This window comes from Mytilus californianus, unplaced genomic scaffold (genome assembly GCF_021869535.1).
Source record: "Mytilus californianus isolate M0D057914Y unplaced genomic scaffold, xbMytCali1.0.p SCAF_14, whole genome shotgun sequence".
NCBI classification, from domain to species: domain Eukaryota; kingdom Metazoa; phylum Mollusca; class Bivalvia; order Mytilida; family Mytilidae; genus Mytilus; species Mytilus californianus.
Genome location: NW_026262626.1, coordinates 36,980,359 through 37,007,314, shown reverse-complemented (window position 1 = coordinate 37,007,314; position 26,956 = coordinate 36,980,359). Strand labels below are relative to the sequence as shown.

Sequence of the window (26,956 nt, the reverse complement as noted above, 5' to 3'; positions counted from 1 at the left end):
TACTTTTTATGATACACTACATTAAATTGTCTGAAAGTGTTATAAATATGATTGTATCTTTTAAACTGTTCTCATTTGTGTACTTTTCCGCCTATAGGTATGTACGAAACCATTTTCTGCAACAAAGACAAAATCTCAATTTATAAATTAAAAATCACTAGATGTTCGATATCACTCTCTACTATATGTATGTTCACTCATCTTGGTTGAGTTGTTGAAAGCCTTAGTAAATGACGTGGGTTGTTTCTTTTCTTTCTTTTTTTTTCATTGAACAGCAAGCATAATGAGTTTAATGATGTACATTTTAAAATTAAAAAAACAACGGAATTAAGGTTTCACAGTGTTGGTTGTTTAGATATAAGTGTAGATTTACGCTTATTCGATATACATTTGAAAATTAAAAGATTTTGAGGACGTAGGTCGTTATTTTTAAATATTGATGTCCTAATCGAGGTAAGGTTACAGCAATTATAACGTATCTGTGGAGTTTTGTGGTACAAATATGCCATAATAGCGAACCGATCCATGGTGGCCTCCGTACAACCTTTATAGAATGTTTTTAGCTGTTTCACCTGAAACCCTTGGAACAAAAACTTCATTGTAAACAGTGACATAATAAATCATAATTATTCCTTACGCAGACGCTGTTTGAATGTTGGTACATAGAAATGGAATTGAACTGATATCATCCATTTTATCGTTAGGTTTGGTTTTTTTTTTGGCAACCGATCTTCGTTGTTAAATTCAAAATTTAAGTCAAGATATGCGCTAAAAATATTGTCACCACCATCATTAATGGTTAATTGAGCGAAGAATGAATAAAAGAACCAGTCGGCAAGAAGAGGAGCACAATCAAATTTTCTCTAAAACAATTAACTGTAACACTTACAGCATCAGAATAATGTGCATTTCGACAATGATATTTTTTTTCTCGATATTGCGCGAGGCAAACATAATTGAAAATCCGGTATTTTTACATACCAAAAAACAAAAGACAAACATTGCCAACAAATTACTGAGGAGTGTTCGTAGTTAATGAATCTACTTGTATGCACATCACAGCAATCAAAAATAGAATTCAGTATACATTCGGTGGTTTTAATAATAAAAAGATGGTGAACCGGAAGACCATATATAGTATATTTATAATTAAGGATACAGAAAAAAACTATAGTTTTTAGTTACATTTTTCTTTTTCACCTCATGCATTGCGACTCCATGAAGCTTTCATTGATATACACACACTTTCAGTAATCTAAGAGGTTTTCATCTGCTAGCCTGTCTTATTTTGTTGATAAATTTACGTAATACATGTAATATATGTACAGTATGTAAAATGTATTTTTTTTTTTTATAACAATTTTAATTGTTATGTTTTTCTCTTGATTTCAATACGGTATATGGCATGATGACTTAAATGTTTGTCTACTGAAGGTGTAGTTGATTTACGCCTTGGTTCCACACATTTACTAAATTTCATTTTTTTTGTTTAGTTTTTTTTTTTCCTTTTCAACCAAAATTGTACAGCAAACAAGTCTAAAACAGGATAATCTTTTTTAGCATATGCAAGATATTGAATATTTGATTACATTTGACACTAAAACAATCAATAATAATGCTATTTAAATGTTCACTTGTTTAACGTGATTTTTTTAGCTAATTTTCATGGATTGTTTTAGCTTTTGTGCCGGATAACATAATAAAAATTATCGGAGAACCCACAGCTGTCTTCTTTAGTGTATACACGTAGCGTGGTTGAGACCAATCTCATAACTCTGCATGTTCGAGAATGGTACTTTAAACATACAATTGTGTTATAACACGTCCCGAAACGTAACATACATCCTGTCAAAAATAGTATCAAATTTATATTCGTATTATTATCATAGATCCCTTGGATGGTGTAACTTTTTGAATAAAATGTGTATGGTGTAGGTGTTTTGTGTAAAGCGTTATAGTGTACGATTTATGGTGGAATGATGCACGATTTAAAATGCATTTTGTATTGTATATGGGAAATAGTGTATCGTATAATCGGAATGGTATGGGACTATTGAACGGATGACATTTTAGTTAAGTTTTTGTCAGTGCACGTTTATTAATCATAAACAATGGCGATAACGATAGGACAAACTGTGAAAAGTCCCGATATATTTACATATTTTATATATAGCTTTTCATCACGAATTTCTATTTCTTTTATTAAATAACTAAGTTAAAGGCAACCATTTCTGCGAGAGTATACATAGATTTTTTTTTATTTTTCTACCCTATATACCACTTTGCCTCATATTCTTATTAAGAAAAAAATCACACACCTAATTAAATGGGCATTTAAAAAGTCGGAATGCGAATACATATGTTCAAACTCTTTTAGGTCATTTTTTAGTAGAAACAAACAAAAGAGCTATGTCAATTGGACATGCTTTGATACTATATCTGCCCTTGAACTTTTACTTGATAACATTTTTGTTCGCTTTGGAGATTCCGTATATCGTCAAGTTATCGGAATGCCAATGAGGACTAACTGTGCACACCTTATTGCGGACCTGTTTTTGTATTGTTATGAGTTACAATTTATGACTAAAATCAGCAAAGACCCATCGAAACAACATCTGATACAAAAATTTAACAATACTTTTAGATATTTGGATGATATATTGGCTCTCAATAGTGACAACTTCAGTATGTATACTAAAGGAATTTATCCTGTTGAACTTACTTTAAATAAAGCTAATACTAACAATGACCACTGTCCTTTCCTCGATCTTGATATCTATATCATTAACGGGAAGCTTAATACAAAAATTTATGATAAAAGAGATGATTTTTCATTTCCGATCGTTAATTATCCATTTTTAGATGGTGATGTCCCTTGTCACCATCTTATGGTGTTTATATATCTCAACTTGTACGATTCGCTCGTGTATGTAACAACGTATAAGATTTTAGCGAGAGAAATTTATATATTACTGAAAAATTATTACACTAGGGTTTTCGATATCATAAACTAGTCAAATATTTACTAAATTTTATCATCAGTATAAGGACATCATTCGTAAATATAACTCAACATGCAGACATCTTATACGTTCGGGTATTTCACATCCAATCTTTTAAGGTTATATTCTTTACAAAGCACAAAAATGTCAGTATTCACCTCAAAAGCTAACAAAACCTTTAAACAGACTTATTAAGAAGGGATATAGTTACGATACTGTTGTTAGGTCATTAAAAATTGCATATTTTGGCTTTAATATTGATTCACTTATAGGGTCTTTGCATCGGAATTAAACATATTTATTCTAAAACCAGTTGTTGGCATGACACGGGTTATGTTCTTCTCATATATTTTATGACGGGATAATACTAAACCCCTAATAGGAGGGATTGTGCCTGATATTCATATGATGAAGACATAATCTTTCAATCAGTTTAATTGAGGTCTGGAGCTGGCATGTCAGTAACTGCTAGTAGTCTGTTGTTATTTATGTATTATTGTCATTTTGTTTATTTTCTTTTGTTTCCTATTCTGACATCGGACTAGGACTTCTCTTAAACTGAGTTTTACTGTGCGTACTGTTGTACGTTTGTTTTTTCTACATTGGCTAGAGGTATAGGGGGAGGATTGAGATCTCAAAAAACATGTTTAACCCCGCCGCATTTTTGCGCCTGTCCCAAGTCAGGAGCCTCAGGCCTTTGTTAGTCTTGTATCATTTTTAATTTTAGTTTCTTGTGTATAATTTGGAGTTTAGTATGACGTCCATTATCACTGAACTAGTATAAATATTTGTTTAGGGGCCAGCTGAAGGACGCCTCCGGGTGCGGGAGTTTCTCGCTGCATTGAAGACCCATTGGTGGCCTTCGGCTGTTGTCTGCTCTATGGTCGGGTTGTTGTCTCTTTGACACATTCCCCATTTCCATTCTCAATTTTATAGAGTAAGTTATATTGATTCCAGGAAAACCTCTAAAATTTGGAATTCTTGATAATACAATTTGCAATCGGAATCGTTTTTTTTTTCTTATCTTTAAAAAAAAAAAAAAATCAGTTGCTTATTACGACATGTACTAAGCTCTGAAATTCTATGCGACTGTCTTACAAGTAAGAGGTTTGGGTAGTTATAAACCAGGTTTAATTCACCATTTTCTACATAAAGAAATGCCTGTACCAATTCAAGAATATGACAGTTGTTTGAAGTCCATTTGTTTGATGTGTTTGAACTTTTGATTTTGCCATTAGATAAGGGGCATTCCGTTTTGCATTTTTTGCAGGTTTTTTTATTATTTTATTTTTCAGTTAAATATAATAATCCAAAGCACTGTCGAAAAAAAGATGTAAAATACCTGACGCACTTTCTTCATATCAATATCTCTGTAAATCCATAAGTATAATTGCTTTGTTTGTTTTTCTAAAATTGTGTATGCATGATCGAAAAGATCAAACAGGCCATCTTTTTTCCAAATTGATTCTGAAATTCTTCTGATTTTCATCCTTAAAGAGAATATTAAATAGTATTATTAATCTGTTCCAATGGATTTGTACATAAGTTCTCTCTCTTTCTCTCTCAGACAGACAGATAGACAGAGACATACACACACACACACATACGTAGAAAATAATACTCCTCTTACTTGAAACTGTGAATCGTCGAATTTTAGATATGATCCCTATGGCCATGTTATTACGGGGGACCTAAATATCGTTCAAGACCGAGAGGTTAAAAACTTTTTGAAAAAAGGACAAAAATATCGTCCGCCATCTAAAATAGATTGGAAACAGTGTCGTCAGGTCACAAAAGACGCTCTTTCATCGTAATGTAAAAATTGGTATAAACGGGCAAAATCTGATAAAAAATCTCTTGATTCTTATTTAAATAAATGTATGAATGTTGCGGATATTCGAATATCACATTTTGAAAATAATTCAGAAATAAATAAAAGAGTACATAATACGCCTATTTCTAGAATAAGAAACAAACTTCAAGAACTTTCAAAGCGGTTTGTGTTTGTACCGGCCGACAAAGAGTCAACAATGTGGTGGTGGTATGCCGTAAATACTACACGGACGTTCTTAAGAATGAAATTTTAAATTCATCTACATTCAAGTCCGTGCGCTCCACAGAGAGTCATATAGTTAACAAACACATCATAACCACATCACAGCTTGGGGCCTCTTCAGAACATACTATGTATTGGTTACCTAAACAGCACGAAAAACCAGTAAAATATCGTTTCATCTCGGCCTCTAGTAAGTGTTCTACAACTAATCTTTCAGTGCTTTTAACTAGTTCCTTAACTACTATCAAAGAACTTATCATTAACTTTTGTAATAAAGTATATGAAAATAGTGGAAGTAGCTATTTTTGGAGTGTAAAAATTCTTTGGATGAATTAGATAAATTACGTGCTTTTGATGGTCCTTTTGATTCTGTTGACAGTTTTGACTTTTCAACTCTTTACATTACACTTCCACACAATCTTATCAAACAAAAAATTTCCTATTTAATTGAATGGTCGTTTGGTAAATCTGAATGCAAATATATTTGCTAAAACTCATTTAAAGCCTTCTTCTCTAATGAGCAAGGTAAATATGCTAGATATACTTACTGGAGGTGTGATGAGATGATTGAAGCTGTTAATGTTCTCCTTGATAATATCTATGTACGTTTCGGCAACAAAGTTTTTCGACAGGTTGTAGGTATTCCTATGGGCACCAATTGCGCCCCTTTAAAAGCAGACTTTTTCTTTTACTGTTATGAATCACAGTTTATGACCAAACTCATGAAAGACCCGTCTAAATTGCGTTTAATTGATAAATTCAACAACACTTACCGTTATCTTGATGATATTTTTTCGTTAAATAATCAAGAATTTTCTAAATATACCGAAATTTACCCAAAGGAATTTACTTGGAATAAATCAAATACAAACGGTAATAACTGCCTTTTCCTAGATTTAGATATTTCAGTTTTGCACGGGAAACTCTACACTAAAATTTACGACAAAAGGGACGATTTTTCGTTCCCTATTGTTAATTTTCCTTTTTTGGATAATGAATCTTCCTTTGGCACCATCTTACGGTGTTTATATATCACAATTCGTTCGCTATGCACGTTTCTGTTGTGACGCTTTGGATTCTAATGAACGTAATCTATGTATTTCTGGTAAATTATAAAGTCAGGGATTTCTTTACCTCAAATTACTTAAAATCTTTAATAAATACTTCCATAGATACAAAGATTTGGTTTTGAAGTTTGGTTGTACCTGTAGAAAACGTATTTCAAACGGGATAGCACATCTTTATTTTTATGGAGATGTTGTTGACCGAGCCCTGAAATTTAGAAACGATCAGGATAAACTTATCCATCCTTTAAATAAACTTGTTCTAAAAGGTTACCAATTCAACACTGTAATTAGATCTTTGAATATTGATTTTTATTGGTATTAATATTGATTTTGTTATCAGTAGATTGAAAGCAAACTAAATATCATTGTTATATACATATGCACATTCATGGCTCTACAATCGGTCGTTACCTGTATCTTGGCATTGCACAAGGTCATGTTTTTTTCTGACTGTTTATTACGTCTTTATACAAAATCTATTGGATGTTGGATGTGTATTGATTGATAATTTAGTCTTTGATGCATGATTTTTTTTATTAGTTGTTATTGGCTTTGAACTAGCTGTCAGTAACTTCGAGTACTCTCAGATCTGTACTTAGTGTCTTTTTGTTGTTGGATATACAAGTACCCGTCCACGTCTACTCTGTGTTTTTGTTAGATGTATTTCTATTTGTACCCTTCTGATGAGTTGAGCCTTTTTCAACTGATTTTTATAGTTTGTTCTTATGTTGTTCTGTTACACCTCTGTCCCAGGATAGGTGGAGGATTGGGCGCCCGCTAAAATGTTAAACCCCGCCACATTCTATATGTGCCTGTCCCAAGTCAGGAGCCTGTAATTGAGTGGTTGTAATTTGTTGCTGTTGATCTTATGCGTTGTTTGTTTATTGTTTTGTTCAGTTCTTGTATTGTTCTGTTGCACCACTGTCCCAGGATTAGAGGAGGGTTGGGCGCCCACTAACATGTTTAACCCCGCCATATTCTGTATGTGTCTGACCAAAGTCAGGAGCCTGTAATTCAGTGGTTGTCGTTTTTTGCTGTGTTACATATTTGTTTTTCGTTCATTATTTTGTACATAAATTAGGCCGTGAGTTTTCTCGTTTGAAGTGTTTTACATTTGTCATTTCGGGGCTTTTATAGTTTACTATGCGGTATGGGCTTTGGTCATTGTTGAAGGCCGTTTGGTGACCTATAGTTGTTAATTTCTGTGTCATTTGGTCTCTTGTGGAGAGTTGTCTCATTGGCAATCATACCACATCTTCTTTTATATATATACACACACAGACAGACACAGAGAGGCGGGCTCATACATACAATATGTCAAGTAATGCAGCAATACATAACAAATTGTAAAACATGCAATTGTTGAATGTGATTTATGTTCGATACCTGTCAGTTGCAATGGCTGCTTTTTGATGTTGCACACTCCCGCAGTGGCCATATTGGTGAAATGGTCTAGACAATTTATAGTGAACTCGTCGAATTCTAAAAAGTATACACATTTTGTTAAATAACAGTAAATCATCGTCCTATTTTTTTTTATAGTTAAGTTTTATTCTTCAAGTAATGGCCTAAATCAACTTTAAAACTAGCAGAAGGGGCTATGAAATAAATAAACGAAACCTGTAAGAACTATAGCTAGTTGTTAAATATTGAATTTCGGATAATTTACAGTTTACCGATGTTCAAATCTTACAAATGCATTAAAAAAATACAAATCAAGATAAGAACACCAGAATGAGGAAAAAAACCGGCACTCGTTGTTACAGAAGTGATCTGTCTTAACTGCTCTAAAACTAGTCAGGAAACACCGTTGTTACTTTTTATTATTATTTTGTTTGTTTTTTTTTTTAATTTTCAATTATTACTATTTCAGTTCCTATTTCCCCCTGTTCACTATATTCATGACACTTTCATTTTTATATATTCTTAAATTAACATAAAAATTCAAAACCATAAATGTTGCTTTCCCAAAAATTGACATAGTCACTATATATTTCAAACTTTTACCTATACTAAGCGCCTTCAGAGCGCCCATAACACTCTGTTTTCGTATGTCCAAAGCGAATATATTATTGTTTGATTATAACTAAAAATCATTACAATGATATCTCCTCTTATGCTCAAGTATTTTAATGCACATCTACAAATAATATTTTCGATAACAAAAAAGTGACTAACAAATTAGTAAAAGAAGCATCACTTGCATATACTAAAACGTCTACTGTTTAATATTTTTAGTATAAATAATGCGCTAACTTGAAAACTTCATTTGATTGCCCTTGACTTCGTCATCTAGTAGAAGTCCAGGGTTGTGGATGCTTTATCTATTCACCTATTATAACTGTTCTATCTACAATAGAAGATCGCCCTCAGAACTATTGTGATTAGGCAATTTAAACCAGTTGTGAAAATCAGATGTGTATTCTTAAACATTATACAGATCTACTGTACATTCTTCTTTCAAAATCTTTACAATATTGCAGCAATATCAAAGATGTTGATATATCTACCATTAATTATAATATTCCTCGTAGATACATATTTCTTATTTGAGGTCATGAAAAATATTACTTCTGAGAAACCACAATTATTCAATACACAAAAACAGCGAAGATGATATCATCAAAATCCCATTCTTTTTTTCATCGTCAACGTATATGTTGAGTTTGGTGAAGTGATATTTCAACTGACAGTCGGTATTGCAAAGTATACACATTACTGTCCAAAATCAATTTTTAAAATGCAAAATGTCTGCAATTCTATATTCATTGTTGCCCGAAATAAAAAGGGAATTCAGTTATTTGATCGGTAATCATACGCTAATACAAAAATGCACTGTTTGGACATGTCTCTGCGCAAAATAGCGCATCCTAGTGCACATGGTCGTTAAGAGTGGACAGTATAAAAAGTTTCCGTAACACTTTATCAATTTCAATTTTTTTAGGGGCGGCACCAAGATAAAAATTCCTGATAAAAGTAAGTCGTCTATTATTTTAATCATTTGCTGCGTTTGTTCGTTGCAAATCTTATTCAAGAAGATTTTTACTATTCTTTAGAGATAATTTCCCTGATCGAAAACTGAGGCTAAAAACGACAGTATTATTATTTTAGAAACGGAAAATAGACTAAAACGTGTTGACAGTATGAACAATAATTTGTCATGCCATAATTTGCTCTGCTTGTCAATTAAAAGAGACGAAGGAGGTTGTGTGTTTGGCGTGTCTGAGGAACTTGTGGTGAGTTGAAAGGAACTGTGCGAATAACTATTTGTGTATTGTTACTAAACATTCAGCCAGGATGTAACCAACAGAAAGCAGAAAGACAGATCAGTGGTTACGTGTATAATACATAAGTTTAGCTGCTGGAACAAATGTGAGCACAACATTAGATGGGTGGTTTTGTAGGGGGACTGGAAGGAGCACCTGAGATCATCCCCAAAATTTGGTGAGGTTCGTGTTGCTTTTTAGCTTTCTATGTTTAGTTTTGTGTACTGTTGTTTCTATGTTTGTCTTTTTATTTTTTAACCATGGCATTGTCAGTTTATTTTTCGACTTATGAGTTTGAATTTCCCTATGGTATCTTTTGTCTCTCTGATGCGACAAGACGACACAGCGGTGGTCAATGCCTAATAATTGTTAGCTATATTATAGATTACTGACGCACGGATGTACAATAATTTATCTATATATTAAGGATCATCGTTTCAGTGACCAAACAGATCATTAACCGTTGGTTTCAATTATAAAAAAAAATATTTCTTAGATGCTCAATCAAGATTTCAATGCAATATTTAACACTTACAAGTTAACGAACTTGATGCTACACATTTACTGAGTCTTACCTTAGTAGCAATGTGTTGACTGAAAATTACAAGGTAACGAATTTGATGCTGTACAATTACCGAATCTTACGGTAATAGCAATTTGTTGATTGGCAATTACAAAGTAACGGACCTGATGTTGCACATATACCGAGTCTTACCTTAGTAGCAATTTGGTGACTGAAAATTACAAGGTAACGAACTTGATGCTGTACAATTACCGAATCTTACCGTAATAGCAATTTGTTGATTGGCAATTACAAGTTAACGGACCTGATGTTGTACATATACCGAGTCTTACCTTAGTAGCAATTTGGTGACTGAAAATTACAAGGTAACGAACTTGATGCTGTACAATTACCGAATCTTACTTTAGTAGCAATTTGATGGTTGACTGTTTTTTTAAGGTGCCGGTTAACACCGGGCAATCCAGGAAGCTCAGAACATCAATTTGGTTGACCAATTTTTGATATTGGTAAATCAAATATTATATTTTCTAGTCTAATGGATATTTCATAATTTGAGAAACATAGAGACAAGCTGTACGTGATATGAACTAAGTTTGTAAGAAACAATTTTAATTTCAACTACCTTTAGAACCAATATGTAATTAACAAGAAATATAATTGGTCATAGTGGAGTCGAATCATGTAAAAATTGAAGCATCCGTAGCATGTACAAAAGATTACATTTCACATACGTTTTAACTGCTCTTTAATTCAACCTACTACATTTTGAACAGGAAAACACATTAACTTCTTAATTGTTAAACCATAGATATCTCTTTATATTTTAGATGGCTTCAGTCTAAATGGTATGTTTTATTCAGACAAGACATGAACACTGATCTACTCCAGACAATTCCTGTAAATAAGGCTGCTGCAGACTAAACTTGTTATCTGGTCTCTCTAGGAACAGTCCAGAGATATGTACAGATCTTCATTTGTATATGTGTATACAGGACAGTGCCTCGTATTATCGTATTTTGCAAATATTAAACTCCATATGCACATACGTAAAAAAGTATTATCGAATACGGCGGCGTTTAACGACACAAATATATACAATGACATGCACGTATGTCAAACGGGGAGACACTTCTATTTGAAAGACATGGCAAGGGGGTATAGTGCATTGGAAAAGCATTCGAAATGGTCAACATGGAAGTGCATTATAAGTACAAGTTACCAATGGTAGATTAACAATGACAGGCAACAGAACGGGATGTAAGAAAATTGCTTCGAAGCTGTTATAAAACGCAGACACGTAAACACACATTTAGAGAGACACAAATCGCATAGAAATACACTGCAGATTCATTGAAAGCTATATCTAAAAATATATCGTTCCTTGTTTATCCAATCATTAATGGAAGGCAATATCAAGTACACTCACTCCTGTTAGAGTTCATTCAATTTTCTCAGTGTGTGTTTTTATCTTGGGGTGTCTCGCAATCGACTTACATCGCTAAACTACTGTCACCTTCATACGTCAACTGTAAAATAACGTAACGAGTCAAAAACACACTCACAAATTATACATATTTTATATTATGCTTTGATAAATCCATATATGCATATTCTATACAAGATGAATGCCTATTGACTAGGGAACCATTTACATCACCTGCTAGATACCTCGTCGTCCTCACTTCCCCATCCAAAGAATTGGTTTGGATAACCATTTATTGTTTTGAACTGTTCTGTTGAAAAGATGACAATACCTCCAAAATTTGTCTCATATGGCATCCTATTTAAATGTAGAGAAAAAAATGTAATATTAAAAAACACCGAGATAAAGATACTCGTAACGCTCCGTTGTGATGGGTGAGAAGTATCAAGTTCACTCTTAACAAAATAGTTGTCGACAACCACTTTAAACGCAAATTATCCTCTTTTTCCACAATTATGTCTTGTATTACTATTCAGTCCTGTTAGTCTCATGGTGGATTGTTTTACACAAATTGTGAGCTATATAAATTTTTAGCATTGTAATTCAATTATGTTAATACCGCTTGATGAATTGTTTTGGCCAAATTTCCGAGCTTTATGAGTCTGTTCTTACTGAAACATTTGTCGCATATATCATAAGTGCCAATTCTTTAAAATCATGATCAAGCTTAATAATTCTATGTTGGATTGTTTGACTTAAAAGGAATTACTGTAAAATCAAATATTACCGCGTACATTTAGTATTGTAATTTTTGTAGAATGGACAGAAAACACGAATCTAACCAAAAATCTAAAAACATGTGCTATTTTTTTCTTTATCTTTATTTTATAATGTAATGCAAACATTTTAATGTTCGTTTAAAGACCTTATGATGGATTATTTAACACAAATTGTGTACGGTCACACACATTTTTGTCTAAAATAATAATAAAAGAGCAAACATTTTTTTTTTCTTCAAAGATGTATTGTTCTTATAATACAATAGGATGCATTATTTCTGATATATCAATATAAATAAGAAGATGTGATATGAGTGCCAATGAGACAACTATCCATCCGCAATTGATAAATATTTTTTTTTCGTCATCAAATAAAGGTATGAAAAGTTTCTTGAATGATATGTACCATTATTGAAAATCAGTTATTCTTTTTTTTTAAGGATGAATTGCTTTGCGCAGCATGCGTGTTAACCGATAATGTATTGTTTTGATTAATTGTTTATTAAAAATCCTTATTACACACTGTAATTAAAAAATAAGAAGAAATAAATCAGGTCAATCATCATAGTCATATATATATGGAAACTGAATGATAGAAAAACTGTGTAAGTTAGTAAATTGGATAGAAAATGCGTTTAGTAAAGTGTTGATGTTTTAGATTTGTTGATATACCTATTGTGTGTGATGATATGCTCCGATGAACTTAAAATGTCTAGTTTTAAATTAGCGCTTTGGTTAAAGATTAGTCTTTAAATACTTTATGTACATTTATGAAATAATTTCGACAACAGGTGTTATTCAATAAGCAAGTGATTTGCAGGTTTAAACCCAGCTTAACAATTTAGAATATATAGGATATTTTTGTATGCTATGAAACATGTACAACGACATATATTTTGAAAGGATTGTTTTGTCTAAAGACAATCTCTTCAGAGACTAGTACATGTCATCTGTTTTTCAACGTCTTGCAGATTTGCCGATGTAAATCAGTCGTCTTGAATGTTAACTACATAAAAAGAAAAAAATGGCGTATATATAAAAAAAGAAGATGTGGTATGATTGCCAATGAGACAACTCTCCACAAGAGACCAAATGACACAGAAATTAACAACTATAGGTCACCGTACGGCCTTCAACAATGAGCAAAGCCCATACCGCACAGTCAGCTATAAAAGCCCCGAAATGACAATGTAAAACAATTCAAACGAGAAAACTAACGGCCTAATTTATGTATTGCATTTTTAAATTAGAAGAATTTCTGAAAAGATTTTGTTCTTAAGCAATACTTTATCTATTTATCATTTGCAACATATGAATAAGCTATTGAACAATTAAAAATTATGAGTGTTAAATGTTGTGGAAAATCCGTTGTTGTTATGTGTTCAGTTACTATATGAAACTTATAAAATTAAAACTTAAACAAAAAAATATAGTTTATTTTAAATGTTTACAAATAGTGCATTTATTATTAAGTCCATGTAAAGGATTTCGTTTGAAATCTTCGTCGTTTTAATACAGACTAAAAGGACAAACAGTAAACGCCCCTGTAGATTGAATTGGACGACATTAGGTACATGTCCATTGTGACTGCGTTTCTGTTGTAATAGTAAATGCGAGTTTACTAGAAAACGCGGATATTGGAATAAAGTTACTAAATGTGTACACGCAGCGTGAACGTGCGTTAAAGTTATGGTATACGTTGTCGGTATCCATCTGTAACACTGATAAATTGGTCATATCTTCATTTTACCTCGCCGCATTGAACATGGCGAGTCTATACGTTTTATTTGCTTACTAACAAGAACTGTTATGAGATACAAAATAAGTTTGAACATATATACCTATATCCGTATTTCTGAATCTTAGTACTGAGTTGGGCTGGATTATCACCACACGTGTAAAGAATTCGGTCATCTTCAGCAAGAATATCAACGTCATGTATTACTATACAGTCATAGTTCATGTCTTTCATTGCTTCGATAAAGCCAGTATTTATAAGCATACCTTTGTTGAACGGATTACCAGGAGTCTGCAAAAATAGGGAAAAGTGAAACGACTTTTAAATATATGTATATCCTAAAAGTTAAAATCGTGATATAACCCAAAGGATAGAGGTTTGAAATTGCATACCTGTATTGTGCATACTTATCATTTTTTACCTGGGAGGGAGGGGCTGGTCATTATGAAATCAAACATACAAAATTTCTTGATCCCCCCATAATATTTCACAATATTTATTTGACCCCCCCCCCCCGTAAAAACATTTAAAAATTGTAGTCTAGTCAATTTAGTGAACAACCTGCAACTAATTGCAACACAAAGTTTTTCTCTGAAAAACAAGTCTGTTACTATCTATGAATAACATACTAAAACTATACAAAAATATATTTTGCGGAAAGTGGTGTAATTTATAAAAATGTTTAGTAGTAAAAGTAAGGTTATATGAGTTGCTTCCCCTTATTTCCCAAAGTTGAAAAAAATTAAGTTATACAAAAAATGTTCTGTAGTTTTTAAAACAGTTGAAATAATACAATACAATACATAATTATTTCAATTTAAAAGAATAATATTACAAATGAATCACTTTCCTGTCTCAAAATTTGTATATTTGAATAAGGATATAGACCGAGATTGTGTTCTGCTATTTTACAATCCAAGAATCTAATTCCCCAAAATAGTGTTGGTAAGTAACCTATAAATGGAAAACTGTGCTGAATTAGAGTTACCAACTTAGTCACATTCTTACTTGGTATTTGAAAGAATTCTGCCCCTGTGTTAAAGGCACAGACAGTTAATTTTTTGTTGGGGGAGGGGTTCCAGAAAGTCATGTTTTGTTTTTTATAAAAAAAAAATGTTATTGCAAGATTCAAAGTCTTTAATGTATTTTTTTCCCCACAACTTTAGAAAGAAAACAATATATTTTTTTTTCATTTACCTTCTGGAATAAACATGTTAAGATTTAGAATTCAACAATGTTTCATAAAAAAATAAGAATGATGACTGTTAAATGATTTTATGTTAAATATTTTATTCACAAATGAAAATTTCAGGCTCCTCGAAGCAAATAGCTACTCATGTAATTTGCGACGATCTCAGTACTCACACACCATATAAATAAAGCTTTGACTGTAACACTGAATCCACGTTTCACTTTGGTGTACTTATTTATATTTTAGTCGGTGCCAACAGTATTTATTCATCAACTGTAATTACTAAGCTTTGAACTAGCTATGAGAACTCAGTGTCTTTTTGTTAATTTGTCATATACTCCGTGCTGATCTTTTTGAGTTGAGCCCTTTCCAACTGGTTTTTCCAATTTGTTCTTACGTTGTTTGCTATTTAAATAAAATTGAGAATGGAAATGGGGAATACTGTATGTCAAAGAGACAACAACCCGACCAGATCAAGAGCAGATAACAGCTGAAGGCCACAAATGGGTCTTCAACGCAACGAGAAAATCCCGCACCAGGAGGTGGTCCTCAGCCGGCCCCTAAATAAAAACTGTTCCTGATTATTGGAGGGTTGAGTGCTCGCAAACAGGGTTAACCCTGCACACTATGAATATGATCATCACAAGTCAGTGGCCCTTTATTACTTGGTTGTTATTGTTTGCTGTCTGTCATATTTGTTTATCCGTTTATTGTTTTAACATTAATCAGGCCTTTGAGTTTCTCGTTTGACTTGTTTTATATTTTGACGATGAGCTATAGTTGTTTACATCCACACCCTCATCATTGATATCTCTTGTGGAAAGTTTTCTCATTGGTAATCATACAACATCTTCTTATGTTTTTAAAGTGGGGAGATTTTATAATAAGTGGTGGTTTCATTGGCAAGCAATCAAACTTACTATCAAGAGATCACTGATAGAGTTTAGTGGACCATAAAACTTTTATATTCTTTGTCATGAGGTGTATTTTTTTAAATATTTTTATAGTTTCGTTTAAATGAGTTGAATACAGGTCAGCATTCCGGAAGCAGAAAACAGCGTCTTTAACATTGATATATCTGTAATAGAGTATATTTATGAATAAAGAGAGATTTGAGGTTTTTAAAGTCAACGAGAAAGCAACCCAAACGATTAACAAAAAACCAAGACATACTTTCAGATAAGACATGACTATCTAAACGCTATCTCTGGCCATCAAAGTCGCCCACAGACACTACAAATTTTGATTCATACACAGATGATGCATGATCATTTTTTTACAGTTCTTAGCCTAAGCTGATTATCTTTTATTAAATTAATTCAATGAGATATATTAAATAAAGAACTTGGTAATGTTTTTTCTTTATATACTAGTAAGTATATTTATATCTTTGACCATAATATTTTCACATAGCAGACAACCCATGTTAGTTCTTTGTCATTACCATTTGGTTGATGTTTCAGACCACCACATACATGCAGGTTTATAGGGTACACACACAAGGCGCTGTTCCTATTAACACTTCCTCCAGGAAGTGATCCCATTAATTCATTCAACAGTGCATATCTCATTTTCAACATCCAAATTTGGACCACTTTAGTACAATTACTATTTAAATTCAAGCTTTTGAGGTAAACTTATAATCGTATTGACAAAGCTGCTCTTGAAATTGCATTAAACAATATCATTTAATTTTTGATCTATGAGTTTGACTGTCCCTCTGGTATCTTTTGCCCCTCTTTTAATGCTAATTCAGTGAACTAGTATATGTTCCTAAATTTAAAAAGCTTATATATCTGAAATCAAACGATATTGATAGAGCTTGCTTAATAAAATTAGCAACACATTAAGAGAAATCTGCAATCACATCGTCTGTGTTTAACTGTGACTTTATGCAATTCAAATATTGAAAAAGTAGCTAATGAAAAAATACACAAAAAGGACTACAGTCAATGACGATGCAAAGACACTAGAAAAATGAATTTTCCAGCAATTAACATGACAAAATCAAAGTCAGTAACCAAACTGATTTACAGTTATTTTTGAACACAATCATTTTTGTCGAGCCTTCGACTTTTGTCGAAAAAGCGAGACATAGCGATCCTACATTCCATCGGCGTCGTCGTCGTCGTCGTCGGCGGCGTCGTCGGCGGCGTCCACAAATATTCACTCTGTGGTTAAAGTTTTTGAAATTTTTATAACTTTCTCAAACTATCCTAGATTTCTACCAAACTTGGACAGAAGCTTGTTTATTATCATAAGATAATATTCAAAAGTAAATTTTGTAAAAAAAAAATCCATTTTTCCGTATTTTACTTATAAATGGACTTAGTTTTTCTGCCAGTTTACATTACATTCACTCTGTGGTTAAAGTTTTTGAAATTTTAATAACTTTCTTAAACTATCTTGGATTTGTACCAAACATGGAAAGAAGCTTGTTCATGATCGAAAGCTAGTATCTAGAAGGAAATTTTGTTAAAATCTTGTTCAATTTTTTCCGTATTTTATTTATAAATGGACTTAGTTTTTCTTCCAGTTAACATTACATACAGTCTGCAGTTTAAGTTTTTAAAACATTTTTTAGAATCATAAACTATCCTGGATTTTTACCAAACTTGGACGGAAGCTACTTACAATCAAAAGATAGTATAGAGAGGAATATATTTTATTATTTTTCTCCTTATTTTTGTTGAGCCTGCGATTAACAGCAAAAGTAGGCGAGACACTGGGTTCCGCGGAACCCTTACGAATTTTTTGTTTATTATACCTACACGTATAATTACTATAAATACATAACCGAAAGATAAGATAAAATTTCAAACTTCCACGAAATGCACATATTTAAACTGAGTTTTACTGTGTGTTTGTTTATTCTATATTGTCTAGAGAAACTAGGGGAGGGTTGAGTTCTCAAACAACATGTTTAACCCTGCCACATTATTGCACCTATCCCAAGTCAGGAACCTCTAGCCTTTGTTTGTCTTGTGTGTGTTTTTTTTGGTGATACTTTTGGTTCATTTGTATGTACTGGAGTTTAGGGTGGTGTCCATTTTGCTGAACTAGTGTACAAAATAATTAAGGGGTCAGCTGAAGCCCACCTCCGTGTGCCGGATTTACTTGCTATGTATAAGACCCATTAGTGGCCTTGTTTTCTCTTTGACACATTTCCTGTTTCCATTCTCCATTTTTTCGTTTTTAAAAATCAAACTAGAAATAACCAAGATTTTAAAATTTTCATTTTATATGCCCCTCACTTAGGGGCATTATGTTTTTCTGTCTGTGCGTCTGTTCGTTCGTCCGTCTGTCCTGCTTCAGATTAAAGTTTTTTGTTAAAGTTTTGGTCAAGGAATTTTTTGATGAAGTTGAAGTCCATTCATATTGAAACTTAGTACAAATGTTCCCTATGATAAGATATTTCTTATTTTAATGCCAAATTAGAGTTTTGACCCAATTTCACAGTCCACTGAACATAGAAAATGATAGAGCGGGTGGGGCATCCGTGTACTATGATATATTCTTGTTTTGTAGTTAGTGTCTAAAACAAAATATTTCACACAACAAATTGATTATTATTGATATCGATAACAAGAGGAATACATATGCGATAAACATAAGATAATATAGTCTGTCTATAAAGATCCTATGTTAAAAGTTTTAACCATGAATAATCGAGTTTTTTATTTCCATTTTTTCACACAATTTTTATCTACAAATCACATTTTACACAAAAATTAGAATTTTTTAAATACTAATAACTATAGGGCTTCTTAAGATAAACATCGGATAGTATTCTCTATTTTCTGTCAAGATTCCAATTTGAAAGTTTTAACCATCAATAACCGAGATATCTTCATTTCCAGTTTTCCGGGTTTTCAGTCTTAAAACATATATTAAACCAAAATTACCCAAATATTAATATTGATAACTAAAGGACTTCACAAATAAAACATAAAATAGTATGTTCTTTTTCTATATAGATCAAATTTCAAAAATATTAACCATTAACAACGGAGATTTTCTACGTTTCCAGTTTTCAGCGTTTTTTCACTAAATATCACTCATTTCACCTCAAAATTACTTCAATATGAATAATAATAACTAGAGGACTACATAATACTCTATTAAGATAAGGTTTCCTGTCTTCAACAAGCTTTAGGTCTAAAAATGTAACCATAAATAACATGTTTTCTTCTTTTCCAGTTTTCAGCATTTTTTCTCTAAAAACCACATATTTCACCCCAAAATAACCTTTTCCGCAAATTATATCAATGTATAGTTTTAGTATGTTGTTAGTACAAGTCTATATTATAGTTTGAACTAAAAAAACCTTGTGTTGCAATTAGTTGCAGGTTGGGCGATTTTAGAGCTTAATTGACTAGGCTATTGTTATCCCCCTCTATTAAACACAATTTTAACATTCAAAACACTTATCATGATGTTATTTCACGAAAATATTGAAAATGAAATATTCTCAGTGGATTGAGTCCAAAAACATATTTGAGGGAAAATTGCCTTGCAATAGGGCTCTTCCATGAGGCCTCTTCCATGAATAGTAGGTAGAGCAAGCCAGTGCTTTGAATAGCTTTTTCTGACTTTTTTTTCTAATTTCCTATATTGGGCTATTAAAGAAAACTTTATCCAAAGTAACTCTGTAAAAAAATATACATTAAAAATTAAACTTTTTGAAACAGTAACAACACATTATTTACTAAGAGGGATCTATTATGTCCCTCTCTTGAACGCTGCTTAAACTTAAGTTTTACGTAAGGCCTTATTGAAACCTTCATTGAGTCTCTAAACTTTTATATGGATAGTTCATGCTTACAGCTTGAACAATTCAATTACTCATTTAATGTCACATTTCATTCATAAATGTGTGATAGTAACCTCAAAATTTTGATTTATTAGCCTAAAAAGTACAAATTTTGAGGGGGTGAGAGGTATAAATGGACACAAAGCGATCTTGTAATGAAACAAAAAGATACATTAGTGTTGTTCATCATCTCAGAATCATCTGTTGTATCAATATTCAACTGTTTGTATGCAGATTAGATGAATATTTAATCATTTATTGGAGAATTTATTGCTCTACACTATATTCTTCCATGATGCGACGTGATTTGTATTTTTGGACAAAATTTTGCACAAATCGCCGTAGATTTCGTTTTAATCTATACTTAATTTCTCTCAAACTATTAAGCTGATTATAACAAAACTTGGCAGTAATGCTTGTTAATTTAGTGATCGAAGTGAGTGAAATATAACGACTAAATTATTCGGATTATGAAGCACCTATGCATTTTATATGGGACAAAATGACACAAAATGGCAGCTTCAGATCCTGCATCACTAAAGTCTTGTGATGTCTTACCTAATTGTATATGAATGGTGTTAAAAATATATTTCGATTTGACTGATGTAATGTTCTTCTTGACATTTTGTCTCTTGAAGTATATGAACTACTTATTTCCATGTGCAAAAAATATTGATTCCCCCACATTGAATTTATAAAAAAAAATGAACTCCCCTTTTCCACATACAGAAAAAAACTTGACCCCCCCTGCATTTTGACCAGTCTCCCTCCCAGATAAAAAATGATAAGTCCCTAATACTTGTATCTAATATTTACATTAATTCGATGTGTAATACACCATACTTTTGATATTCCTTTTTTTAAAGACAATCATAAGATGAATGCAGCAAGGCAACTGTTCTCAGGACACTTACTGGCGTGGTAATTTTCAATCATAGTATATATTTCATGTTTCGAAGCTTACTGACTTTTGACAATTGATAACTGTTCGTGAACCTGGTTAATTAACTATATGCTATTGACGTTACTTTTAATTAATATTATGTATATACAGCGAGTTATTCTAAATGCCCTTTATGTCCAAATTTCGTGAAACGGTAGTCTTCATCACAGAAAATCAATTACTAAAACATGCACACATTTTGTTTTATTTCGAATGGTTTGTTCATATGTTGTAAATAATAAAATCAGCACAGATACCATATAAAAGAGAGCCAAAATATACCAAAGGAACAGTCAAACTCATAAGTCTTAAATAATCTGACAACGCCATGATAAACAATTGATTTAGAATATTTATAAATAAGAAATTATTCTAAACAATAAATGATGTGAAAATGTATATTATTATTGGTTTTTTTTAATATTTGGTGAATAATGTTAACGGTGTAAGACGTGTCATTAAAGAGACGATAAACACTAATGTTTTAACGATTTACATTTAGATAACTGTCTACTCAAAAAATGAAAGAGAATGTAACACCAGTTAACTATGTTGCCTGCTTTAATTTATATTTTTTAAAGAAAATAAATCGATACTTACCTGCTCAACAACGTATATAGTAAATTCCAATTGCTGTCGATAAATACGTGGTATAAAGTTATTGAGGAAAATCCGTAGTTGTGGTTCTCTGTCACGAAATGGAACAACAACTGCAATTTTTTGATACGATGAACAGTTTTGGGGTTTAAAGTGGCCCTTCTTCATATATCCAAACACTGTACTTAGCGTTTTCAGGTCAAAAAGTGTCCGGTTGAGAGGTTCACGTCCAACTGAAACCATTGCAAAAGCCTGAATAAGCTGAATGATAATGTATGCATGGTTATAACTTTAAAACTACCATTTGAAGGATCAAGACATGTCCGAATATTCAAAGAGGCATCTACCAGCACTGCCAATATTGAAAAGACAAGACAGCAGTTAAGGTGAGAGGACTGAATTTTCTTATATAGGAAAAAATATTGACCTATGGATATTGGATTAAGTAAAACACAGATAATAGTTAATAACTTATGTCAATTGTCTTGTTTCATTAACGTTGTATACGGTTCACGTCCAACTGAAAACCAATACATAAGACTTAACAAGCTGAAAGATACATTATTGATGGCTATGATTTAAAAACTATCATTTGAAGGGCCAAGTGTTTGCTCTTACAACCGTACAAAAATCGGATATAGTAACACAGGGTATGTCAATAGTTGTATTATATATAAAAGTTGAGTGTGAACATATCTATGCAAGTCTGGTTTCAGTCTCCATCCTTTCAATGTGTATTTATCTCCGTTAAACAAGATGTTATATTAAGCGTTTATCGGTGTTCCACACATAATCGTGTCAAATTAGTATGTTCCTACTTCTCGAAAGTCTTCCGATACTTCATGAGTTACTCACACGAATGTTGTCATAATACATAGCTTGGCCGTTGTTCCAACTAAAACAATACACAAATCGAACATGCTAAACAATTCATGGAAAAAAACCGTATTGGTTTGATACATACTGTTAATATTCACTTTGACGCAAAGTGATTCTCATTTAAGTAAGGAATTAGTTTTGCCAATTTTATTTCATACGTAAATCTCTACTGTCTTGGCTTATCTTGGTTTTGGCAATTTTTTGTTTGTTTGTAACTGATTTCCTAGCAGTATTAATAAAATTTACAAAGATAAATTTTAATGGATTCATTCGGTCCACAGATAGCTCGGGCCATACGATATTAATCTTTTTGCGTAGTTTAATTTCTTCATTTATTTGTTTTCATTTAGTGAAAAATATGACCTTGAAAAGGATCTTAATATTTATATAGAAAAAATTACTACAGTAAGTGTTTAATTCTGTGATTAAATATGTAGTCAATGAAAAGCCACGTATTTCCCAGCTGGCACGTTTAAAAGATGCACGCACCTGTAACTAAGAATTTGGGAAACCTCATTTAAGAGTGTCAAGGAATTTTCAAAAGAAGTGTTACACTCCCGTTGGTGAGGGGTAGGGGCCTATTGTACCCTTCAGATATAATAGTATAGACATCAACCATACAAGTATCAGCATGTTACATTCTACCGTTATGTGAGTAATGATCGTTACAGTTTCTTTTTTGTGGTGTTTTACTGGCCTCGTATTTCCCAGCTGGCTCGTTAAAAAATGCACGCACCTGCAGTTACTAAGAATTTGGGAAACCTCATTTAAGAGTGTCGAGGACTTTTGAAAAGAAGTGTTGGTGAGGAGTAGGGGCCAACTGTACCATTCAGGAAGCAAAAAACAATCCAATCATTCATATCACCAATATATGTTTGAAATTTTCAAGACTGAACACCTGTGCTCCGGTAATGCGCCCAAGGTATAATAGTATAGACATCAACCATACAAGTATCAGTATGTTACATTCTACCGTTATGTGAGTAATGATCGTTACAGTTTCTTTTTTATGGTGTTTTACTTTATTGATTCAAATTAACGTGTGTGTTTTAATTTTTGATTTTTGTATTGTTTTTCATCTTTTGGCAGATTTATTTTGTTTATTCTTGTGAGTTGAAAATAAAGAGATATTCAGCCATGTCTGCATGATTATACAAGTCACTTAAACACAAATTCTGCATCCTTTTTTGTCAATCACTATATGGATTTGTAATTTTTCTGAACTTTTAGTTTTGTAATTGTAGTCATTAGGAGATATTGGTAATACTTGTGTTTTCATTCAGAATGTTAGCATGCTATACACGACATACAAATATTCATATGGCTAGAAGAAGTTGTGATTTTTATGCATTTTTGGTATGATTTTGTTTATTTCGTTATAAATTCGAAAATTGTCGGGACCTTGATGGTTCACAGTAATCACCAGTCTAACAATGACAAGGAAAACAAACGACAAATTTGATAAAATTTATAATCTCATGGTTGTAGCATACAAATGGAATTATACAATTGAAAGCTTCTTTTTGTAACTTCCGCGTTTCATGCAAATGTGCTTTGGTCAACGCTTTTACACCCAATAACATTACAAAATGAAGCATGCAATTCTTAAATTAAGGGGCACTGTTCAGTATGATATTCTCCAACACAACAAAACCACATGGATAATGAAATCCAAGAATTAAACGAGTAAGACAAATGTTTATTAACCACAGAATAAAAAGGAGTGGATAATTATGTGGAATGACTGACTTCATGCATGGTAGCAATGGATGTAAAGAACTGTAAAATACATGTAGCAATGGAGGTAAAGAACTGTAAAATACATGTAGCAATGGAGGTAAAGAACTGTAAAATACATGTAGCAATGGAGGTAAAGAACTGTAAAATACATGTAGCAATGGAGGTAAAGAACTGTAAAATACATGTAGTTGAATGAATAAGAACTGTAAAATACATGTAGTTGATTGAATAAGAACAGTAAAATACATGTAGTTGATTGAATAAGAACTGTAAAATACATGTAGTTGATTGAATAAGAACTGTAAAATACATGTAGTTGATTGAATAAGAACTGTAAAATACATATAGTTGATTGAATAAGAACTGTAAAATACATGTAGTTGATTGAATAAGAACTGTAAAATACATGTAGTTGATTGAATAAGAACTGTAAAATACATGTAGTTGATTGAATAAGAACTGTAAAATGCATGTAGTTGATTGAATAAGAACTGTAAAATACATTTAGTTGAATGAACAAGAACTACAACATATACAATGTAAAGTTACACTCAAGCACACTACCAATTATACACTAAGCGGGGAAACATGAAACAAAACAACTAATTAAATGCGCATTAATATACAGCTAAAGAGCAAAAGATTATAAAGTGTGATTTTTTTCTAAGGCTGAGATATACAATATTTATGATCACATTTGTCTGTTTTAATTCAATTGCGAATATTAGATATTCATCTTTTAAAATAACATGCATATTTTGGCGAACAGCTTTCCTTGGCTAGGCATTTTTCCAACCAGTGCAAAACTTATGGGACAAGCAAAATAGCCTCGGTGGTCTCGTTTCCGCCTCGAGTGCGGCAGGTTGTGTGATCAAAGCCCAGCTGGGTCGAATCAAAAACTTAAAAATTTTTATTTGCTGCTTCTCCGCTCATCCGCATTAAGGAATGAGAGCAAATAGTCGGCTCGTTGTCAGATTAATGTGTATGAGGAGGGTGACAGGTCTTCCTGCGGACTGTAACTTTGTGAATTAGCACGTAAACAATCTGGCTCAGACAGTCGGTCTTGTACAAAGCTGGGATAATATTTATATCACATTAACCTCTTCTGGTCCTAAATATGCCGCAGTGGACGTTAAACAGCAATCCATCATCACCATCATGAAACAAACACTTAATGCAGTAACACGATGTGTTCCGTATATATTCAATATTCGTGGTTTTTTTTCTTTTTTCTAAATCTTGAAAATAATAGGACACGTGTATATATATCTGTTCAAAGGATTAAAAATTAATTATTCAATTATCATAGTACCTTCAGAGGAGATACGTTTAATTGACTGTTGTTTGCTGAACGTCAGGTGGCAAAAACTTCATACATATTTATGACGGAGACCAATTTGGAGAATGTATTCCGATAAGAAATTGCCCGCGTTGTCGTTGAAAAATAGAGATAAGTCTTCAAACGGGTGAAGGGGCGATAAAAAAATCAGAAGTCGTAAAAACAAACAACACCATGAAAAAAAGGAGATAACAAAAAGACAACCGGCAGTAACGAAATATAAAAACAGGTAACTACAAATTGAGCACAAATACACCACACAAACAGAAAAAAATCAGAAATATAAACATAGTCCATCGATATTATATATAAATTTATAGTAAGCAGCTATCTTTTTTGGTCGGTTGTAGTATAATCTCAACCGATTTTAAAAGAGACCACAAAAAAGGGATAAAAAAAAAGACTGCGTTTTGTATATAATTTTTCTGTATGTGCTTGTCACAAGTCAGGAGCCTGTAATTCAGTGGTTGTCGTTAGATGCTATATATATCATATTTGTTCTTCGTTTATTGTTTTGTACCTAAGTCAGGCCGCTAGTTTTCTCATTTCAATTGTTTACATTTGTAATGTAGGGGCCTTTTATAGCTAATTACTATGCGGTATGGTTTTTGAGCAGTGTGGACAGCTGTACGGTGACCTATAGTTGTTAACTTTTACTTCATTTGGAGAGTTGTCGCATTGCCATCAAACCACATCAACTATCTTATTTTTATATATTTACTATTATGCACGCCTCCTATCCCGCGTGAATATTGGATACTCAAGATCATAGTGACGGAGAGTTTTGTTTGATCTTTATTTATTTTTTCTGATTCAAAAAAAATATTTGTTTAGGGTATTGTTCCTAAATGTAACGAACAAGTCTTAGTTTCATTTTAATAAAAAAATTTTTTATAAAAAAACCTTTTCTAAATTAAACCACTGTGCAATATGGCATTAAACTTAAAAAAACGAATAATTCAAATTGTTACATGGTGTCTTTTCATGCCGTATGAATAACAATGATAGAAAACAAAGGATATGGGATATCCATCCATGACAGAAAATCAGTACATGCACAGCCAAAGACAAAATGTACACTTATCCTCGCTAGAAATAAAAAAAGAACAACAACTCCTACTTACTCAAATTATGTGGCGGCCATGTGCAATTTTGCTTCGTAATGATGTCTGCTTGTTCCAATAAAGATGACATGAATGACATTTGCCTAGCTTCTGTATGGGTTTCAGCGCCAAGTCTTTTTTTTAATTTTCCGTTAAATATTGTAACATCATAAAATAATGATACAAAGTTGAACGCAACAATAGCGGTAAATGCAATAAACAATCCTAAAAGTATTATAACACGCATTGGATAGCTAGGTGTATTCTAGAAGAAATAAAAAAATTATACTTTAAATATTCATCAGATAACCGTAGATACATAAAATATAAAGAATAGATAATGTTGGCTAAACAAATGAAAGAATAGAGAAAAAAGGTCACAAATGAAGAATACAGTAATGAAGACCCCCCATATACAGGTCCTCGTGCATGTTTTAAGCACATTGTAATTCAAACAAAATGTATAGTATATAAGTGACATACATGATGTTTGTTA

At 32.3% G+C, this 26,956-nt stretch overlaps 1 protein-coding gene across 1 annotated transcript; it reads right to left on the bottom strand.

Moving 5' to 3' along the window:
* Positions 1-26,720, bottom strand: LOC127724472 (beta-1,4-galactosyltransferase 5-like). The gene is made up of 7 exons (XM_052231438.1): positions 26,482-26,720; positions 21,403-21,632; positions 13,958-14,145; positions 11,572-11,694; positions 7,512-7,607; positions 4,345-4,492; positions 1-116 (listed from the first exon to the last, which is right to left on the bottom strand). Exons 1-7 carry the CDS (start codon positions 26,705-26,707, stop codon positions 72-74), a joined length of 1,056 nt encoding a protein of 351 aa, XP_052087398.1. The 5' UTR covers positions 26,708-26,720; the 3' UTR covers positions 1-71.
* Between the last annotated feature and the right edge of the window lie 236 nt (positions 26,721-26,956).

Excerpts from the sequence above, each read along its gene's own strand:
- LOC127724472 (XM_052231438.1), bottom strand. The coding sequence starts at position 26,707 with ATGCGTGTTATAATACTTTTAGGATTGTTTATTGCATTTACCGCTATT. Across the intron at positions 7,608-11,571 it reads GACGACGAGGTATCTAGCAG|AATTCGACGAGTTCACTATA; the intron begins GTGATGTAAATG and ends TATACTTTTTAG. Across the intron at positions 117-4,344 it reads ATATGAAGAAAGTGCGTCAG|AAAATGGTTTCGTACATACC; the intron begins GTATTTTACATC and ends TCTTTGTTGCAG.